Source organism: Sapajus apella, unplaced genomic scaffold (assembly GCF_009761245.1).
Source record: "Sapajus apella isolate SASKATOON/1434 unplaced genomic scaffold, GSC_monkey_1.0 scaffold6, whole genome shotgun sequence".
In the NCBI taxonomy this organism is placed as follows: domain Eukaryota; kingdom Metazoa; phylum Chordata; class Mammalia; order Primates; family Cebidae; genus Sapajus; species Sapajus apella.
Window position 1 is genome coordinate 15,657,581 of NW_022436946.1, and position 13,102 is coordinate 15,670,682.

The 13,102-nt window shown below is 39.5% G+C and overlaps 1 protein-coding gene across 1 annotated transcript in view; it reads left to right on the forward strand.

Moving 5' to 3' along the window:
• Positions 1 to 712, forward strand: part of LOC116549019 (putative coiled-coil-helix-coiled-coil-helix domain-containing protein CHCHD2P9, mitochondrial) — a 1,137-nt gene extending 425 nt beyond the window's left edge. Inside the window, exon 2 of the mRNA XM_032274449.1 lies at positions 381 to 712. Coding sequence (XP_032130340.1) covers positions 381 to 712 — 332 coding nt within the window. The remainder of the gene's footprint in view (positions 1 to 380) is intronic.
• Positions 713 to 13,102: the final 12,390 nt, after the last annotated feature.

Sequence of the window (13,102 nt, forward strand, 5' to 3'; positions counted from 1 at the left end):
AAGAAAAGAAAAGAAAAGAAAAGAAAAGAAAAGAAAAGAAAAGAAAAAAGAAAAGAAAAGAAAAGAACTGCAAGACCAGGCACGGTGGCTCAAGCCTGTAATCCCAGCACTTTGGGAGGCCGAGGCGGGCGGATCATCTGAACTCAGGAGTTCAAGCCCAGCCTGGTCAACATGGTGAAACACCATCTCTACTAAAAATACAAAAATTAGCTGAGCATGGTGGCGGGCGCCTATAATCCCAGTTACTCAGGAGGCTGAGACAGGAGAATATCTTGAACCTGGCAGGCGAAGGTTGCAGTGAGCCCAGATCAAGCCACTGCACTCCAGCCTGGGGAATAAGAGTGAAACTCCGTCTCAAAAAAAGAAAAAAAGGATTGCAGCCAGGCCAGCACCAGCAGCTCAGCCACCAGCAGTGGCTTCCCCCTTTGCATTTGGCTCTCCTGCTGCTGTGCCCTGGCAGTCAAGTCTGATGGCCCAGATGGCAACCATTGCAGCTGAGAGCATGGGGCACACACTAGATCATGCCATCACTGGGGGCTTCAGTGGAGGAAGTAATGTTGAGCCCGCAAGACCTGACATCACTTACCAGGAGCCCCAGGGAACCCAGATGCCACAGCAGCAGCAGCCTTGTTTCTATGGGATAAAACCACTTTTGGAGTGTGCCCAGAACCAAGGTGACAAAAGCTCTGTGAAGGTTTCAGTGAGGTGCTGAAACAGTGTAGACTTGCAAACTGATTAGCCCAGTCGAAAAGTTCAAATTGGAGAAATGGAAAATCAGTCCTCATAACCATGTTAATTTAGTATAAAAATAAATTTGATAGAGAAAAGATAAAGAGTAACCATCAGTTAAACCTCTCCAGTGTCATTCATAGCTTTCATCTTTCAGAACTGAAATGGAAGAGCGGGAGAGGGTGTTCTTACGGTGTAGAATTTCATTAAGATGTTGTAGAATTTAGGGCTGCGCCAATGTTTGTGTGGCCTCCTTAAACTAGCTGTTATGATTTTATTCTGTTAAACTAGCTGTTATTACTTTGTTTGGGAGTAAATTAGAGCAAAGTGATTGTCTTCCCCCCCACCAAAAAAAAATGACTTGAGTTCTAAGCCTTATGCCAATAGTAATTGATTTCTTTTATCCTGATTCTAAGATTTTCTCTAATGAGACTGATGAGTGTTTTCATTACAGGTCTCATTCACTGGCCTTCCTGGCTGGGCGTGGTGGCTCATACCTGTGTTCCCAACACTTTCAGAGGCCAAAGTGGGAGAACTGCTTGAGGTCAGGAGTTCGAGACTAGTTTGGGCAACACAGGGAGATCCTGTCTCCACAAAAATAAAAAAAAAATTAGCCCTGTGTAGTGGCATGCACCTGTGGTCCCAGCTACTTGGGAGGCTGAGGTGGGAGGATCACTTGGGCCTGGGAGGTGGAGGATGCAGTGAGCTGTGATTGTGCTACTACACTCCAGCCTGGGTGACAGAGTGAAACCCTCTTTCTCAAAAAAACAAAACAAAACAAAACGAAAACAAAATCTCCTGTCAGCCAAGCTTGCTAGCCTAGGAACCAGGAGTTAATTAATCTGACAGTTCTAAAAAATACAAAGTACCCCCTGATAGCTACTAGGAAAACACGGAACAGAATTTTGCACTCACTTTTGAAAGAGTATATTGCAGGAGCTTACTAGTTTCTCTTCATCTTATTGTCAGATCATGACCCTGTTGTCTGGTGACATAAAACCTTTTAAATTGAAGGGGATATGGATGGTATGTAAGTGCTAATGCCCTTAGGAATGCTTTCAGATGTAAGTAACAGAAAAGTAATAAATACATTTACATATCTCAGCTAACTAGCTGTCCAAACGTGGGCTGTTTCAGTTCCATTTGGGGAGCAGTACCTCAAAATGACATCAAGGGTTCAGCCTCTTTTGTATTTTTACTCTGCCTTCTTTAGCACATTGGCTTATTATCCAGTCATCTTGTCACTTCATGGTTACAGAAAAAGCAATGCAGCTCCAAGCAAGTTATCCTAACTTGGTTACTTTTAAGACAAGGAGAAAGCTTTGGGTTCCAAAGGGCTTTCCATAAATCTCTATGTTTCTAACCAGGAAGAAAATCTTTCTGTGCTGCTTCTTGATTAATGTAGGGGAAAAAAAAAAAGAAAGAAAAGAAAATCTTTCCAAGACACCTCCCATCCCCTGCGAACACATTTTACCTTACATCTTTTCAGCCAGAAATTGGCCTCCTGCCAAATGTTGGACCAAACACTAGCAAAGGGGAACTGAGTGACTGTGACTGAGATCTATGAGATTCATTCCCTGGAGCTCACCACCTGCCTTGAGACTTAGAGGCCCTAACAAAATCAGGATTCTGTGGCTTGCAAGGAGAAAGTGGTTATTGGATGAGCAAGCAATAGCGCCTTTCATAATGCCTTCCCCCTCTCACTCTGCTAGCAAAATTGAACTGCCTCAGCAGAGCAGGCAGAATGACTTTTGTAATGTTGTAATGTCAGCTCGTTGGGAAGGCTCTCAGGAAAATAGGTCACCAGTGCACTTTCTCTGCACTAGGTAATAGGAAAAAATAAAGAGAAAAAACTGAGGTAGCAGAGACAAGTGACTTGATACTTTTAAACCTTTGTTTCAGCAGGAGAGGCTTTAACTAAAGACTTTTTATGCCAAATGCCTACTATAGTGAGACTAATGATGTCCAACCCCTAAACATTCAGGTTTATGGGTCAATTAGAACAAATGGCTAAGGACATTTCAGATTTTGCTTGAATTTTCTGCACATGCATGTTCTGCAAAATCTTACCAGCAATTCCAAATGGGCCTATTATGTGACCACGTATGTACCCATGTTTAAACAGATATGAATTAATGACTAAATTGTTATTCACTTAGCTGACATTCATCTGAATATGTCTTTCCAATAGATCACTGCTTTATTCAGAATTAAATACCATAAATTCAAAACTGCTCACTTGCATAGCGAAAAGTTTGCTTAGATGCTTTTATCAAAACTAGCTATTTGTCTTATGATGGATTAAAGCTATTTTATTAAACAGAATATCAGCTGCAAACTGTGGCTCACACCTGTAATCCCAACACTTTAGGAGGCCATGGCAGGAGGACTGCTTGAGGCAAGAGTGCCTGAGCCACATAGTAAGACCCTGTCTCTACAAAAATAAATAAATATCTGAATACCAATTTGATCAGTGTTTTGCTAAAATGTTTTCATTATGAGATACATGTTCTAACCTAAATGTAACTTTCCAGCAAGTATTCCTGCATTGTGAAGAACTCAGAGAAGTTAATATATGGAGTAATATTAGCATAACTCATTTGATGTTTGAACTTGCCTTGGACTGAGATGCTCATGCTAACAGATATTGTGTAGTGATAGCAGACAATAGGTATAGATCACTTAATTGAGGGGGCATTGTGCCAGGCACTTTCCAGACATGTTCTCATTTCATTCTTGAAAGTCTGGGAAATAGGCATTATTTTCAAAATTGTTATGTATGGGGTTAACTTTTTAGAAAGATTATGTAACTATCCTGTGGTCATTTTTATCATAAATTTAAAAATACTGTATTTTCAATTGCCAAATATTTTGAAGTCATCATTATAAAGCTGTTAGGTTGAACCAGGTATTTTACATTTTCTGAAGTCCATTGAGATCCCAGTTATAATTTATTTAGTTTGTTTAGACTATTTAAGTTCTTTGATTACAAACAAGAGAAACAGATTCAGGATAACGTTAAGTAAAACTGAAACATATTGGAAGGGCTTAGAGTAGCTTACAGAATCAAAGGTGAACAACTGGACCATTGGAAGAATAAGAAATAGAGGAATTTCCAGCATCCAGATGGCACGGATGAGTGGGCCCATTTCTTCAGGAACATAACACAGAGATGATTGGCTCAAATCTCTTCCTGATCACCTGGCTCACAAGTGGAATTTGTGAGGTTGATCTGATTGGCCTCACTTGGGCCACATGACGCTGCTTTTCAGGGGAGAACATGAATCTTGATTATTGGCACAAATTAGGAAAGGGGTAATTCCCTAAGGAAAAAGAAAGGTACTTCTTCCTAAAGAGTGGGTACTGGGGCTGGCAAAAACACTGGATGTCCACAACAGTATGTGATGGAGTTGGGATTCAAACCTCAAACCACTGGCTGGGTGTGGTGGCTCACATCTGTAATTCCAGCATTTTGGGAGACCAAAGTTGGTAGATCGCTTGAATCTAGTTCAAGACCAGCTTGGACAACATGGTAAAACCCCATCTCTTAAAAAAAAATTTTTAAACCTTCAAATCATTCCAAAATTCTTTTCTCTTAATCATTTTCTTATTTTTAAAATCATTCATAAATAAAGTAATCCTAATAGAGCAAAGTGAGATAAATATATAATAATTATCATAAACAGCTTGGCAGTGCTATATGCAAATTCAGTGATACCAGTGCTCACAGAAAGGTCTCAGGGGAATTCAATGGCAGGTCCTGCTGATGGTTTTGTCATCTTCTCTGCTGATCTCCATTATGCCACAACCCACTTGTTGGGAAACCATTAGCAGCCAGACTTGCACAATCAACCAAATCTGGGATCAATGGGCTGTCTCAGTCTCAGCCCAATTGCGGAAGTGTGTACTTCCTATTTTTAGTAGGCTGACTCCAGAAAATTAGCATTATTGCTACTATTAATATCTTCCAGAAGTTTCCTTCGTGGTTTACTGTCTCAATATTAGCTCTTGGAAACAAAATAACACCTCATATTTTAAAATTTCCAAGCTTCTTTTTGAAATCAAGACTTATTTTTGCACGGAATTCTCATAGTTTCTATGAATGTTTGAAGAGACAACTTGGGCTATTAAATTTTGCTTTTTAAGCTAAAGGCACATTTTAATTAGTAAAGTAGCCACCTGAAAAGCCCTTTAATATTTCTAAATTATCATCATTCAATATCTTTATCTTTGAAGCTGTAAGGTATATTATTTTGAAATGCTGGAAGGCTTCATTTAGAACCATGAAATCAGGCTTCTTACTTTCTCTTAAAATATTGTGTGTGCTTTGGTCCAACTTGGTCCTGGTGAATAAAATCAAACAACTAAATTCTAGCAAGAAAAGAAAAGAAAGGAAGGAAAAAAATAATATAAAAATTATTCTTCTCTACCATATATTGAGGCTATTAAGACACAGGGTGGGGTATATGTCTACACATGCAGTCCTGATTGGTGGCAAAGATAATTACTACTAGAAATAAATGGAAAAAATGAAGAGACAAAGAGGTAAAAAGAGCCATGACATTGCTCCAGTGAAGCAGACTCAGGCAGTTGCTGGTTCTGTAAGGGCCTCTGAAGTCTCAGTTAGACTTAATAAACTGAAGGGCTGGGGATATTGCTGTAGGTCTTGATTACAGGGGTTTCAAGCCCAGTTCTACTGTTTAATAGCTATGTGACCAAAATCAAATAATACCATGTTACCTCTGTGGGCCTTAGTTTTTTCAGATGTAAATAGGGATAACAAAGCTACCTACTACATAGGAGTATGTGTATGTGTATGTGTATGTGAGAGAGAGAGAGAGAGGAAAAAAAAATACTTCTAGAGTACTTAGAATGATACTTGACTTGATATTATTATATCTGTGGGTAGGATATTGTGGAACCATGAACATTTGTGTCAGAGAAACAATTATCTACTGGCATGTGGAAAGATTTACTATAAAATAGTATATAGAGCACGAATCTAATTTTATTTGTTATGTATATTCATTAAAAACGAAAGTATAAACCATGTAACATTAACAGTGGTTGTCTCTGAGTGGTAGGGTTATCTTGAGTGCTAGGATTGTGAGTGATATTTACTTTATTCATTGTGCTCCTTCATAGGTTCCATATTTGAACAAATGAACCTAATTGATCTTATAACCAGAAAAAAACACTATACATATAAAAAACATTTTAAAAAATGGTTCTCTCTAAGTAAAAAAAATTGAAATCAAGTAGAAAAAGGTCTTTCCATTTTGATGGATCATGATCAAGGAAAAACCAGTCTCACTGCAGAGAAGCAAAAAAAACCTCTGAGGCTCAATCCAGGCTATCTGAAGAGAAAGGAGAATAATATGGGCTTCAGAGTAAAGGGTGTATGATCGTAACTGCAGAACAATAATTGTGTGACCTTACATAAACAAATCAATAACCATGACGGTCAGTTCCTCATTTCTAAACTCAGGATGGATGGTGGCTAAATTGAACAGGCAACATATGAAGTATATACACAGAAAGAATTCAGTAATGATGCCTCCATCTCACAGCAGTCTATTTAGTATCTTCATTATTCACTAAATAAAAAATATAAGACAATTATATACAGCTTCCTGCCATAAACTAGAAATTAAGTAAGCTCATAAATGTAATAAATAACTCAACACTCTTTGTTGCATTTATTAGTATTTGAGTCCAAAGTTCAAGAATGGGCTCCATTTTCTTTTTTAAGAAACTATCTCTAGCTGGTCTTTATTATAACTACTATTTTTGTGTTTTATTTTTTTAAATGAATGTTAGCTGGGCCCAGTGGAACATGCCTATAATCCTAGCTACTCAGGAGGCTGAGGGAGGAGAATCTCTTGAACCTGGGAGGCAGAGGTTGCAGTGAGCCGAGATTGCCCCATTGCACTCTGGCTTGGGCGACAAGAACGAAACTCCGTCTCAAAAAAATAAATAAAATGAATGAAGGGAAAGTCAATCCTCAATTTATTAAGAAAAAATAATTTTTATTTTAAAAAATAAAGTAACAGTGATTATATTATTTACTATGGGCCTTCATGCCACCCACATTACTTTCAGGTTTCAGGTTTCACGCCTATTTAGTCTCATGGTTAAATGATGTCTAAATAAATGGAAAATTTAAAAAGAGAAAGAAAAAAGTCCAGCTATTGCTGCCTGGTCCCTAATCTCATTATTCTTAAAAGCTGTGCTTCTCAAAGCTTACTGTGCATGTTAATCCCCTGGGCTCCTGACTCTGCAGGTCTGGAGTGGGGTCTGTGGCTCTGCATTTCTAACAAGTTCCCAGGTGATGCTGAGGCTACTGGTCCATGTAGGGCTCTTTGAGTAACAGGCATATCAGTGTTTCTGGTCCAAATGTACCTATATTGCAGGTGACATAGTTGAGAAAACAAAGTTTCTCATGATTTCTGTCCCTTTCCCATTCTCACAATATTGTTTCTAATCCTCCAAGCTTTTGCTCATTTTTTTCCTGCTGACTTGTTCTCTAAAGTCCATCTCCCTCTGGTAAATTGTTATTCATCCTTTAAGGTTAGTCTCAAAAGCTATGTCCTCTGGGACAAGACCTGCCAGGTGTATGGCTATAGCCAGCTGCCTAACACATCCCTGTAAGCTGAAGAGGTAGCTGTTGCTCCACTGGCTGTCTTCCCATCTTTATTTGGGTCACTTGCTCAGCCTCCCTCAAAGGGTCACAAGAAGCTCCTTGGGTTGAACAGGCTGCCGTTTGGAGCACATTCCTTTCAATCAGGCACTTACCCAGAATCTGCAGTTCTTTAGGATATTGTAACCTGCCCAGCCAAGAGGTATCAGTAGTTTTTTGTCTTGTTTTTCTTTTTCAGACAGGGTCTTTGTTGCCCAGGCTGAAGTACAGTGGCACCATCCTAGCTCACTGCAGCCACAAACTCCTGAACTCAAGGGATTCTCTTGACTCAGCCTTCCAAGGAGCTAAGACTATAAGTGCATGCCATCATGCCTGGCTAATTTTTTTTTTTTTTTTTTTTTTTTTTAGACAGAGTATTGCTCTGTTGCACAGACTGGAGTGCAGTGGCATGATCTCAGCTCACTGCAACATTTGCCTCCCAGGTTCAAGCAGTTCCCTGCCTCAGCCTCCCGAGTAGCTGAGATTACAGGCACCCGCCACCACGCCTAGCTAGTTTTTGTATTTTTAGTAGAGAAGGAGTTTCACCATCTTGGCCAGGCTGGTCTTGAACTCCTGACCTCATGATCCACCCCCGTCAGGTTCCCAAAGTGCTAAGATTACAGGCATGAGCCACCATGCCCAGCCCAATTTTTTTTTCTTTCTTTTTTTTTTTTTTTTCTGCTTAAGCTGGTCTTGAACTCCTGGCCTCAAGTAATCCTGGCACTTTGGCATCCAAAAGTGCCGTGATTATAGACCTGAGTCACCTGACCCAGCCTTTCTGTTCTTTTGTGGTGGTTGTTGTTGTTAACTTTTTTACGTTTGCATAGTTTTTTGAGTGCCTTGAGGAAAAGATACTTGAAAAAATACAAGGTGTTATACAAACATCCACATAATACAGTAACATTAGTAAAAGCTGTTAAAACAGGAAAAAAAATTGTGTCATTGAACCTCCTTTCTATCTGGCAAGGGCAAACTCAAAAGCACAGATGGGTCAGGAAAGTAACATGAGGGAAGGTGGTTGGCTGAATAGTATTCTGGTGACTCTGAGTCCATGACTCATCTGAAAAGAGTGGCATCCAGCCACCCTCCCACAGGGCAATGCTGCCCAGGGCTGCCAAATCTCCCAGGTGCCAGAAATCCAGATTTTTATATGCAAATTCTCATGTCAACAAATCCAATTTTTGGTTGTTTAAATACTGTGAGAGCCAAACCCAAATAAATCTATGGGCCAGAGGTAGCTGGTTGGAGGAAGACAGAGACGGGCACATGATATTTTGCACTTGTTTAAAGTGACTCTGCTTTTGAATTAATGTTTTTCTTCTAGACTATTGAAATCAATCAGCACTGACTGAGTTTACAGTTTACCAGTGCCTGACCTAGTCTGCGGCTGGCAACAGCTTCACCCATAAGCTGAGATGTGGGTAATAACAATCTACAGCTAGTGCTCGACTTACGACCACGATTGGGACCGGCAGACCGGTCGTAACACGATTTGGTCGTAAGTTGAGTAGGCTATATGTACAGTTGAAATGGTGCACATGGAGATGGCAGTGCTGCCGGAAGCTGGTCCGCATTGCTGTACGCCCAGCTGGGCAACGTTTGCACTGCCAGACACGGAGCAGTCGTGGCCAGCGATTGTGGTCGTAAAGTCGAATGGTCGTAAGCTGCATAGGTCGTAAGTCGATCAATACTTGTAGTCTTATTCAAGATACTCTTAGTCCCCACATACATAAACTTACAAACACAGCCCAAAACACTCAGACGCATCTGGAAAGCCCATTTCCTATGTCTGCATCACTTGTTGGAGTATTGTTTTTCCTGGGCTTCTTTTCAGAAAATAGCTGCCATGTAACATAGAGATTCAAGAGGACTAGTGATACATCTGCTTCTGACCGAAGTCTCTCTGGGCAGTGCAGTGTCTGATTTTGATTCTGATAATGCAGCAACTTCTCAAGTATGTCAGAGGATGTAAAAGACTCTAGATATTTAAGCTTGAAATGCCAAAAAGAAATATATGAAACTAGCCCAGGTTGACTAGTATATGGGAAGAGAAAATTAGTGAGTGTGCCAGCAATACATTACATATCTTAACCAATAATATCCTGGAAATCAAATAACTATGCCTATCAGAATATTATAGTCATGGTACCAAACACACAACTTTTATAGCTTTCATTTTTGTGATTTCCCCCACCTTTTTTTGTTTTTTTTTTTTTTTTAGAGATGGGTCTTTCTATGTTGCTCTGGGAGAATGCAGTGGCTATTCAGAGGCACGATCATGGGAAGAAGACTTCTTTCCTCAAGTCAGGCCAGTTAAAGTCACTCTCAGTAGAAACACTGCAGTCCCAAAAAAGGCACTGATGCCAGAGAGTAAATAGGGCCCTTGGTGGGATAATGACACGCCTGGCCTATGCCTTCATTGGCTACTATGGGAGCCATCTTTTATGTTACTTTATGTTTGAGACAGTGTCTAGCTCTGTTGACCAGGCTGGAGTTCAGTGGCACTATCTTGGCTCACTGTAACCTCTGCCTCCTGGGTTCAAGCAATCCTCCCACCTCAGCCTTCTGAGTAGGTGGGATTACAGGTGTGCACCACCATGCCTAGTTAATTTTCTGCATTTTTAACAGAGATTGGGTTTCACTATGTTGGCCAGACTGGTCTCAAATTCCTGTCCTCAAGTCATCCGCCCGCCTTGGCTTTCCAAAGTGCTTGGGATTACAGGTATAAGCCACTGCGCCCCGCCTACTGCTGATTTTAAAAAGCAAACATTCATAGTAGAACTGTTCCATTATGACATGGCTGATTGATACTTACAGGTATCTACTCTAAGACCAAACAATTCTCTGTGTGTGTTTATGTTACTGGTTTTAAATAGTATTTTTCAAACTGCAGGTCACCACCTATTAGTGGGTCATAAATCAGTTTTGTGAATTATAGCCATCAATTAAAAAAAATAAAATAGAGGAGTTTTTTTTTTTTTTTTTTTTTTTTTTTTTTTTTTTTTTTTTAAGTATTGAAGCACATCACACACACACAGTAAGAAAAAAAATATTTTTAGTGAAACTTTTATTCAAATGCACCCACATGTATTCTGGATCAGAATGAGAAATACGTATTCCTTACGGTGGGTCATGGTGAAAGACATTTGAAAAACCCCGGATCATAAAGTAAATTGATATTCCTGTTCCTACTAAAAGTCAGTTGTAAAGCGGGGTTCTCAGGTGGTTTTTTTTATCCAGAGCTAATCTATGCATTATTTCAATTTGATCTACCCCAGTGTTGATGTTTGTTAGGATCAGTGTTGCATTTTTGAAGATGGACAATTGGGAACATTCACCCAGAAAAATATACATATATTTAGTACATAATAACTGCTTTTAGTAAAAGATAATTCCCAAGTTTAAAAAAAAAAAAAAAAGCAAAACCAAAAATACAACAAACAAAAGAAAATCAGTTGGAAGAAGAAATCCAACAATAGGAGATGAACCAGTGGGTAAAAAGAATCTATCACGGAATCTCTGTGTCACTAACCCAGACCACTGATAAAAATTCAAAGGCCTGGCCTGTCATTTTTTCCACCTGAGCAATGGTTTACAAATAGTAGCCTGATGACAATCAATTTGGTTTTGAAAAAAAAAAACAAAACAAATGCATATTCTGATAAATAATCTTGTTCATCCACCCCAACCACCCCTTATCTAAATGACTCTTTAAAGCACACATACACACACACACACACGCACCCTACAGGTATACATAAATGATTAACAGAAGCAAAGGGAAATTTGATATAGCCAATCCTCTCTGGGATCCAATTTACTTATCAGCCCACCAAGGTCATAATAGTTATCAAATATTTTGTTTGTTTAGTAATTAGAATAAATACTACGTAGTTAATTAACAAAGCCACTATTAGAGGACATTTCTCACTGCTTTTCATGTTTACTGCATCATGACAGAGTCAGAACATGGAGATGGTACTGTTTCAAGAGTCCGGTTTGCTAAGGCATAGCTGAGATCAGCCTGATATTTATTTTTCTAATGTGACATACCCATAGGCAATACAGTGTAGAGCTTAGGGCTGTAAGGGACCTACAGGTCATACAGCTTGAACTCTTCATCTTTCCGATGAGAAAAATATGTGGTAAAGTGACCCACTGGATCCATCAATCCAGTGCATTTGCTATTGCTCTGTAATAGCACTCATGTTTGTGTGAGTCTGAACCCCTGCATTCCATAGAGTCTGCAATTCTACTTTTTGGAGAGATAGAATGGGCAAAATCTAGGCAGCTGAGACTGCCTTCCACCAGACCTGCCATGTCCCCCTGGGGAAATTGAGCAGCATCTCCCTGCTTCATGCAGCACACACTCTGTCGCACAAGCAATACTGAACACAGAGGCAGGTGAACCACATAGACGGTCTTCTGATACACTTCACTTTCTATATTAATCCAAGGACAGTCTGAATCTCCACTCCTGCATCTTAAAGATAAGCTATATAAGCACTGTGTGTACCTAAATAGGCACATGCATTCTTTTATTCATGAAACATTTATGATACACTGGGCACACGCTATGCACCAGGCACAGTGCCAGACCCTTCAGAGAGGACAATAGCTGTGAAAAACAGAGTAGAATGCTAGAAGTGACACCCTTAAGGTACACATAGATCATAGTACCTTAAGGGTGTCAGTACAGTATAAAATACTATTTCATGATTTCAGTATTTTAACGTTTAGCATTTTGGTATAAAAATGTATAAAATACATAATATAAACAGTATAAATATTATAGATTATAAAACTCTATAATATTTTATAATCATACATACATAAAATTAAATTATAGTATTGTATCCACATACGTGGATCTTGAAGTAGTAGTTAAAGACTTCAGATCCACGCCAAAATTATTGCCAATTTTCACTAGCGTGTGAATATTTCCAGTAACAAAAAAAAAAAAAAAAAAAATGTCATTTAGAAGGCCAGGCATGGTTGCTTACACCTGTAATCCCAGAACTTTGGGAGGCCAAGGTGGGCGGATCCCCTGAGGTCAGGAGTTTGAGACCAGTGTAGCCAACATGGAGAAATCCCATCTCCACTAAAAACACAAAAATTAGCCAGGAGTGGTGGCACGTGCCTATAATCCCAGGTATTCAGGAGGCTGAGACAGGAGAATCACTTGAACCTGGGAGGCAGAGGTTGCAGCGGGCTGAGATTGCACCACTGCACTCCAGCCTGGGCAACAGAGCAGGATTCTGTCACCAAAATTCTAAAAAAAAAAAAAAAGTCACTAGAGGCAACTTGAAAGAATTTAGAAATCTGAACCAGGCTTTGTGCCCCAGTTTTCCTGCCTGCTAGCTGAGTGACCCTGGGTACATTCCTCAATCTCCCGGATTAGCAATTGCGCTTCTCTTACCAAGTAGCAGATGGTATCTACTGTATCTTGTCAAGGGGACTAAGAGGATGCTTGCGTGCAGAATGTGGCGCAGTTAAAAAGCAAGTTACTTCATTTCTCTGTGCTTCACTGCCTTTCTTGCAAAACTAGAATAATAGTAGAATCCATGTCATCCAATTGCTGTGCAAATTAAATGAGATCTAACACATCTAATACCAAATAAATTTTAGTCATTACACTAAAGTGTTATGTTAACTATAAAATGCTAGATAAAAGTGAAATACTCCTATCAAAGT